Source organism: Rhamphochromis longiceps, linkage group LG19, assembly GCF_057381845.1.
Source record: "Rhamphochromis longiceps isolate RC_006_pf linkage group LG19, R_longiceps_female_GT1.1, whole genome shotgun sequence".
Lineage (NCBI taxonomy): Eukaryota > Metazoa > Chordata > Actinopteri > Cichliformes > Cichlidae > Rhamphochromis > Rhamphochromis longiceps.
This window is the reverse complement of record NC_140575.1, coordinates 11,014,575-11,023,665: the sequence shown is the minus strand read 5'-3', so window position 1 is coordinate 11,023,665 and position 9,091 is coordinate 11,014,575. Positions and strand designations below refer to the sequence as shown.

At 43.0% G+C, this 9,091-nt stretch overlaps 1 protein-coding gene and 1 pseudogene across 1 annotated transcript; one reads left to right on the top strand and one right to left on the bottom strand.

Moving 5' to 3' along the window:
* Window positions 1-2,335: 2,335 nt before the first annotated feature.
* LOC146646259 (interferon-gamma-inducible GTPase 10-like) lies at window positions 2,336-5,820 on the bottom strand. The gene is made up of 3 exons (XM_085392214.1): window positions 5,416-5,820; window positions 4,746-5,313; window positions 2,336-3,952 (listed from the first exon to the last, which is right to left on the bottom strand). Exons 1-3 carry the CDS (start codon window positions 5,818-5,820, stop codon window positions 3,837-3,839), a joined length of 1,089 nt encoding a protein of 362 aa, XP_085248340.1. The 3' UTR covers window positions 2,336-3,836.
* Window positions 5,430-7,764, top strand: LOC146646258 (uncharacterized; annotated as a pseudogene).
* Window positions 7,765-9,091: the final 1,327 nt, after the last annotated feature.

The window sequence follows — 9,091 nt, the reverse complement described above, 5'->3', positions numbered from 1 at the left end:
ATTATTATATTTACATGCTTCCAGCTCCCGTTTCTGCTCCGAGACAGCTCGTACTTTTCTACTTAACTTTTTTCTCCCTCCCTCGCTCACACAGCGGGAGGGGCGGTCCCACACGTTCTCCCTGCAGCACGGACTACACCGCCCATGAGGCTACAGTCTTAAAGGGCCATGCCTGTAACACTCTGCCCTTGTATTAAATCATTTTTCGTGTAATAATTTAAAAAAAAATATTTCTTGCGGGCCGCAAGTAGAGGTGACGTGGGCCGCAAATGGCCCTCGGGCCGCGAGTTTGAGACCCCTGTACTAGACAAATAAACATTGTTCATAGGGATCGTTTGTGTTGTAGTTCCTCACCGTGACCACTGGAGGGCAGTGAACACTCATCACACTCTACAGTAAACAGCTCACAAACACCACAGAGCAGTTTCTGTTCTACACACGTCTGCTTATCACATTACATCAAACACTCTGCATTAAAATAATTTATTTTGCTGGGAGATTCAAAAAAATCTGTTTCATCATTTTATAAAATCAGATAAAACATTTTTGATGAAGACGCCACATCAAGAAATATTCAAACTCATTACATGAAAAATGACAAAAAACAACCCTATTCAGTAGCTCTTCTACATTTTACAAAGTTTATAATATTGACACAGTTCATATCTGTATAATAAGATCACATTTGTTCCTGTATTGATGTGAGGAAGAGGAAGCTTTCGGTGTGTGAAGCTGGGAGAAGTTACTCTGTTTCTGCTCTGATCAGAGGAGATGAGACCTGCTGAGGCCTCGGACACACTGATCAGTTTCATTGCCTTTTATTTTTACAGACCAAGACTCTTTGCAAACACCCTGTGAGCATCATCAGCGAGCTTATGATAGCATTCAGAATTGTGTAGGTTATGGTGAAAGAGAGACCCATTGCTGCTGGGATTCCAGCTGTTAAAGTCAATCTGGATACTTCCTCTGCTGCAATCAATTTAACAACTCCTACAAGTTGGGTCATCACCTTCAAGAGGAGCTCTGTAGTTATTTCTGCTGCAGCCAGTGGTGAAGTGATGACAGCACACAAATCAGTGTAGGGCACACCTGTGCTCACAGAAAGTCTCTTCAGAGACGGGATATCGAGACCAAACACATGAACATAATGTTTGACAGCACCAACCAGCACAGCAGCATCAACATTAGCAGAGAGACCAGGAACTGGAACAGCTGCTCCAGCTGCAGACAGAGTAGCCCAGTATTTTAATTTGGACTGAAAAGCTTTTTTCTTCTTCCTGGTGATCTCTGGGTTGATGTTGAGCATGACAAACAGCAGAGCATCTCTCTTCTTCATAGGAAGTTCTCTCTCTAAGCAGTGGCGTGTCTAGAAAATTTTTGTTGGGGGGGCCAGGTAGGGGCACAGATTTGGAGAAGGGTGGCAGATTTAATTGGCAGATAATGTTTAAAAAAAAAATTCTACCAACCCTTAACCATAATTCAATAATCCTATAAACCTAATAACCAAATGCACTTTTAACTCTTATTAGAATGAGATTTTAACCACTACGGTGCAAAGTTTTTAGATACTGCGTTGATAAAGTACAAGAGATACAATCAGTGCTTTGTCAGTGTTTACTCAGCAGTCAAGGACAGCAATATTTGCATAGTATTTTTACTGACATATAGTGCACATATGTTTTGGGCAAAAACATTTTTGAAAATTAAAATACGAACATTTGTAACAAACAATTGACAAATTAGCCAATGCAAAACTTTATCTGCCTGTTAAAAAAAGAAGATAATCTTCTCACAAACTGGTGTTTGATTTTGAAACAGGAAAAAAGTGGGGAAACAACTGAAAAGACTAACATTTGAATAAAACCTGAAAGCAAGTAAATACTTTCTATGCTGCCTTATGGTAAACTTTGGTAATATTGATAAAGAACAACACTGGCTGATGATAAAATACAGTCAGCTGGCATGGTGACACTGCCAGTATTAACCTGCAGGGCTGGACTGGGACAAAAAAATTGGGCATTTTTACTACAGACCGACCCACCAGGTAGTAAAGCCATAAAGACTTTGACTGAAAACAAACCCTGTTGTGACAGTGATGTACAGTCTTGTTGGTATATGTATGATTTCTATACATTTTACGTCAGATAAAAACTTTGGTTGTAAGATTTAGATAATTATTTAATAAAAACGAGACATTTTAAATGAGAATAAGAAAGAAAAGTATTTCTTTGTGCCCACCTTTCCCTGTTAATGCCCTACCTGCCCCCTGGCAAAACTTTGCTAGACCCGCCCCTGCACAGTTACCAGCTGTCAGCTACATAGAAAAGGATCCTGGTGTTATTTATCTCTCAGAAACAGTTGATAACTTCAACTCATTCATGTCACCTAAAAGGTAAACCTGTTTCTCCATCACCTGTTCAGCTCTGATGGTTCAGTAAGGACATCTCCTGGTTTCATCTTCATGTTTCCCTCTCACCACATATCTAAACAGACATCATGACCAGCAGCTTTACAGCTGTGGCTCCAGCAAACATCAGCTGATACTAGAAATTAATATTAAATACATTCTAACAACAGCTGATCAAGCTTAAACGTGCTGCTGTTGTTTAGCGCAATATCTGCTGGTTTCCTCTTTCTGGCGCAAAGTGGGCGATAAACAAACAAGAGAGAAAAGCCGATCAGCTGATCATTGATCAGTTTCATGATTGAAGTAGCAACAGGAGAGGGAGGGGGAGAGAATGAGAGAAGAAGAGCCAGCTGTGCAGCGTAAAGACAGAATAAATCCAGCTTTGTGTCTTTTTTCCATTCTAGCTAAAGTCCGGGACAAACTGCGTCTCTTCTCAGCTCAATACGAAACGCGTAATATTTTCTCTGAATGAGGGACCATTCCATTTTTAAGGAGCCGTTGGCAACTCTACTAACCTTATGAATAAAATAAAGTTCACTATCAGTAACATCATAGCACCCACCCAGCTGTATAAAAACTCCGTCAAACTGGCTAGAACGCAGTATGAGTTATTGCAACTGACAGTAAAAAGTCAGCAACATGAAAATAAACTCCACCTAAACTTAGTTCATATCTGACCCAGATAGACTGCAGGTCATAACTTCTTACCTGAAGTTCAGTTCACCTGACACTCGGACTGGCGGCTGCTTCGGGTCTCTCCTCCTGCCTCCCCTTCCCTCATCCACCTGTTGCCTCTGTGGAAGCCCCGTCATAGCCACCACCAAACAACGGAGTTATTTCTACACATCGACCTGCATCTGGCCAATCCACCACCTCTCATTGTTCATGCCATTACAAAAAAAATAAAAAATAAGTCACTGGGGATATGCCCGGTATGCCCGATGGCCAGTCCAGCTATGTTAACCTGCAACCAAATCTGCAGCTCCATACAGCAATGTTACGACTTAGATTATATCTTATAACTCATAACTCTTATGTTAGCTGCCCTCAGTAGCATACTGTCTGAAATATTCCACAGCTGCAATAATTCTTTAAGTGTTATTTTTTTCCTTGGTATTCTAATTTCACCGAAGTTTACTAAACTCAACAAACTTAATATTACTTACCGGGACATTTATTCTGTCCTCATTTTCTTTCACCGAAAAATTGTTTCCTGCAGTGCCGTCTTTCGCGCTTGGCTCTCCTACCTTTGCTAACGTGATGCGCATAGCGCAGAAGCGATGCTGCATTCACTTACACTCGGATATCTGAGCGTCACCGTGAAAACATAATCGGACATTTGATATTTGATTGAATTTTATTGTTTTGCCTTTGGGGTGGCACCTGGGGTGGCCAGTCTGGTTTGGGGGGTGGCCTGTGCCCCCCCAGGTCACCCCGCTGGACACGCCATTGTCTCTAAGGTCTCTTGTAAAAGAGAGAAATCACACCAGTGCTGCTTAAAACTCGAGACCAGGAAGACCCGTGGAGACTCGATGCCTTGTAGACCTGTGTGATAGAGAAACATGTTGACATGGTTAGATTTATAAAATAATATCATAGGATCCTGTGTGGAAGGAAGAGTCGTGGATCCAATATGCAGGACTCAAGAGAAGCTTTGATGCTGGATTTACAGGTCACAAGATAAACTACAGCAGAAACCTAAGAATATTAATCAGGGAACTCTCCAAACAGAGCTCACAGCTGGCAGATATGATGACAACATGACAAAGAACAGTGGGAGAAATAGTAACTACAGTAGTTAACTGATGATACAGGAAGTAAACACACATGAGGGCACACACATGAGACTGTCAAAATAAAACAGGAAATAACACACCGACTCTGACAAAGACACGTGAGCTTGACACTGGGACTGAGGATGAACAGACATGGAGACACGTGACAGACTGGGTAGACAAAGGATGAAACACAGAGAGAAGAACATGGAAACAGGAAAGGGAGAAACAAAGAGTAGGACTAGAGACGTACTAACAAGACAAGAGAGGGAACACGGAGACACAAGGACACACCTGAGGAGACCACGACCACAAAGGGAACAAACACCCACGACAGGAAACTAGAAGCTTGGATACCTGAACAAGGGAGCACTAGGAAATAATACCAAGCAGGCAGACTAAACAATGCAGAACACATAAATCCAGAAATACAAGAGGAACTCATACAAACTCAAAACACTGTGTCACTGACCCGGGAACCAAGACAAAGACTAAATAATTTAAAACAAGGATATGTTTAAAAAGTGAATCCAGATCTCACTCAGCTGTGATCAGACACTCACTGTGAACGCAGTCGTCTCTGATCTCTGTCAGAGTCCTCTCAGCACTGAAGTCTCTCTTTCTCCTCTCAGCATTTATATCGTTGTCGATCTTTGATCGAACAAAGCAGAACTTTTTCTTCATCTTCTGAATCTCCTGAGCGAGTTTCACGTCATTTTCTGTGAAGCGAGTGTTTGAGATGATGATGAAAAAGTCAAACTTCTCGAATCCAACAAGCTTCAGGTACTTCTTAGCTGGAAACTTGGTGGTGCCGATTCCAGGAAGATCCCACAAAGTAACATTGGAATAGTTGGGATGGGGGTACGGTGCGACCTCTGAGGTGATTTGTTTCACACCAGTAGGAGCAGCTCCCTCATCATCATCACTCACACTTCTGAAGGAATTAACAAAGCTGGATTTACCAGAACCAGATTCTCCTGTGATGGCGATATTTAGTGGAATATTATCTTGTTTTTCTAAATGTTGTTGAATCTCTGCAGCTGCTGCAGCAGTGTCGTTGTGCTGCAGGTCTTCTTTATGTCCAGGAATTTCTTCTGATTCATTGAATCCTCTGGCTCCTCCGTGCTGATCCTAAACAAAAGAAAAATAAGGAAAATTCAAATTTTATGTTAGAATGAAGAATTTGTAAATATTTCATATCTTCAGTTTATTTTCTTTATAAAGATAACTTACTGGTGCCTCGTAGAGCGTTCCATTTTCAGTTGTGTTAAAAAGCTGGTTTTCAGTGGTCTTCATGCTTCTTATCAGGATCCAGGTCTGCTTTCTCGCCAGGGCCTCCAGTTTTCTGTACAATACAACTTCAGGTGTGTTCTTGAAACTGAGGAGGGCGTTCCACAGGTCCCGAATTTTGGTTCTGAGCTGTGAGAGAGTGATCCCAGGAGACTTTGAAGCTTTAGAGAGGATGGTGTTCTTCACTTCTTGGAGGCTCTCACTGTAAGCTGGATTAGGAGCAGCCATGGGTGGACTGCCCTCCCACAGCAGCCCACAGTATTTCACATCTTCCTGAACATCAAATTCAATAACATCACTGAAGCGCTCAGCATCACAAAGCTCCTCTTCAGCTGCTAGTTTGGTCATCTGGTCCAGATGTTCCTGCAGGCGTCTCTTTCCGTCCACGTTCTTCTCTGCTGCTGCAACATCTGGAACATCCTGAACTGACAGACTCTGACTCTGGTCAGCTGTTTATGGCGTGCACTGATTTATTGCATTAAAGCGGATCATAAATGTAAATAAAATGTGTTGTTTTAAATGGTGCAGATGAAGTTGCTGCCCTGCCTCATGCGGTATGTCCTGCTGGCAGCTGGAACCAGTCTGGCTGTGGAGTTGGTTCAGTGACCAGGACAAACACTGCGTTGCTCCTCCCCTCTCTGAGTTCGACTAACGGACGAACTCTCCTCTCTGGCACCTTGGTGTAGACCTTCCTGGGGAAGCTGAGGAGTGTGATCCCCAATAGTTGAAGGACACCCTCCGGTCTACCTTCTTGAAGATGGGAACCACCACCCTGGTCTGCCAATCCAGAGGCCCTGCCTCAGATATGCAGTAGAGATGTGTCAGCCAGGACAGCCCTATCACATCCACAGGTGGTGCTGCCACCAAGGAGATTCTTAACTGCCTTACTGACCTCGTCCTCAGTGATGGTCGAGCTGTCCCCCTCATCCCCGAACTCTGGGTCCTCTGAAGAAGACGCGTCATTGGGATTAAGGAGGTCCACAAAGTATTCCTTTCAGGAGACTGGTTCCAGAGCCTGAGATGTGTGTTGAGATGAGCCCAGCTATTTCTAGAGTCAGGCTCTTTCCTCACCAAAGAGCGACTTCTACATGATGAAGTGCTACATAATGTTCACTGACTCTTAAATACATAAATAGAATAAAGTGATTTTGCTACAGTTTAACTTAGATCAAAGTGGTAAATGTCCAACCCTAACGAGCTCGATAAACATGTCTAAATTCAGACTGAAGTACTGAATTAACTGTAAATGTCACAGAGAACAGATTTATTAATATACCCACACTCTGTCTGAAATCATCTGAGATGTTTGTTTTCTTTCCCTTTGGCAGATACCATATACAAGACAAGCATTACACTCTGGCTGTAACCATCCCACAACAACAGGACCCAAACACACTTTATAAAGTCCTTGAAGGCGACAAGCCTGAGGATGTTAAAAAAGAGTGTTTACGAGGATAAAGTGTACGAAGGGACGAGGATGATTTTCTCTGTGCCCATAAAACCTGATCATGCAGAACGTTTAGTTCTGCAAAAGTTGAGCAGTCTATGAAAATATACAAAGAATAACTTCCTCCTCATCTACTCTTATCGGGCGACCGTGGCTCAGGGGGTTGGGAATCGCATCTGTAACCGGAAGGTCGCTGGTTTGATCCCTGGGCTCTCTGTCCTGGCCGTTGTGTCCTTGGGCAAGACACTTTACCCTACTTGCCTACTGGTGTTGGCCAGAGGGGCCGATGGCGCGATATGGCAGCCTCGCTTCTGTCAGTCTGCCCCAGGTCAGCTGTGGCTACAACTGTAGCTGCCTCCACCAGTATAAGAATGTGAGAGTGAATGAATAGTGGTATTGTAAAGCGCTTTGGGTGCCTAGAAAAGCGCTATATAAATCCAATCCATTATTATTATTATTATTATTATCTCTCCCCATGTCGCACATGCACAGACAGAAAGAGAGAATATAACATCCTAGAACTGATTGAAAGGGACGTTTGCTATTGGACAGATGGAGCCTTTGTGTTTACAAGAATTTTTGATCAACCAAAGTCTGAGCGCAGTACAAGAGAGATCATCATACACTCACTCTATGAGGTTGGGTGTTCGATGGGTGGTCTCAAATACATCTTTCGCTGTGATGGACCGAGCAATTCTCAGAGTGTCACAGCTGCGATGAACGTTTCAGCGCTTCAGAGTTCTGCATTACTAACAGCCCTCAGCCTCCACAGGCAGGAAGCAGTGGGACAAACACCCAGGGAAACAGAGGCTGAGTCTGAGGTCCACACTGACTCTCTTCATTGACAGTCTGGTGTCACCTGGTCTCAGGTGAGTCCTGCGAACCTCAGCACTGACATCTGTCAGTCACCATTAAGGAAGCTTTGTGCAGGATCACAGATGACATCACACTATATCGATGAAGCGTGTGTTTTCAGACAGCTGCACCTCACTCACACCCCCAGACCCTCCACCTCATTTACTGTGTGAAGATGTCCAGAAGTCTCTGTGAAAGCAGACTGTAACTCAATGATGGCGTTCATGAATCATGTGACTGCCTGACTGTAAGGTGTTTGTGACCCCTGTGTTCTTTCAATAAAGCTCAGCATCCAGCCTGCTGCACGTGTCTTTTATTCTGAAGGAGAGCTTCACATGTTCAGCTTCGTCTTTATGAAACCCAGTGACTCTGAGCTTTTATTCTCTAAATCACTGAACAGAATATGTGAGCGATGCTTTTAAAGGACCTCACTGGTTTATGGAGGGAACTTGATGTTTAATCTGATGTTTAATTTAATGAAGCAGTATAAATCCACACAATCTGAATCTCCCTGCTCGGCTGAGAGCTTCACAGCACAGCGGAGGAAGGATTATGTAAATGATTACTCTGAGATCACAGCGTCACCGTGTTTACATCAAACTGTGAGTGTTGCTGTCCTCACATTCACTCAAGTTAACGAAGGAGTAATGAAATGCTGTGTAATGACAAATGCAGACATACTACAGCGTGTGTGCGCGCGCAGTCTGACTGCAGACATGTACGGCGGGTTTACGAACGTGTGTTTGAGATCATTTTATCTTATTGGATAAAACAAACACCAAGTTTAACTTTGAGGACGTGATCTGGAAAAGATGAGAAACAAACTTGAGTTACTGCAACACTCACACCTGTAACTACTGATACTCCTAATACTACTACAGGAAGCTAACAGTTTACTGCATTCAGACCTTTACAGGGTAAACGTGCTCCCTGATAACGGATTTAATAATGTGTGTGGTGTGAGCGCCAGCACACTGGCAGAGAGCAGATGTACGAAGCTAAATATGAACTTTACAGACTGAGAGCTGCAAAGGGTCATTCAGACTTCTGATTAAACCTCTCAGATCAATCAGTACCAGAGCTCGACTGCGCCCCCTACAGTTACACACTCAGGTTTGACTTTTATTTATTTTTCCATTAAGTGCAACAAAACATCAGGTTGACAAGAACACCATCAAATCGCTCCAACACACAAGAATATATTGAAATGTTTAAATAAATGAAACGTTTTTAGGGTTTTTTTCTTCTTCTTGTCCATTATTGAGAAAATGTCATGAACTTCTGACTGGAGATCTTGGACTCATGAACATATTCAAC

Bases quoted from the DNA above. Each gene is read 5' to 3' on its own strand.
- LOC146646259 (XM_085392214.1), bottom strand. From the start codon at position 5,820: ATGACCAAACTAGCAGCTGAAGAGGAGCTTTGTGATGCTGAGCGCTTC. The intron at 5,314-5,415 runs GTAAGTTATCTT...TCTTTTGTTTAG, and splicing joins GAACGCTCTACGAGGCACCA to GATCAGCACGGAGGAGCCAG. The intron at 3,953-4,745 runs GTGAGTGTCTGA...TCTATCACACAG, and splicing joins CAGAGACGACTGCGTTCACA to GTCTACAAGGCATCGAGTCT.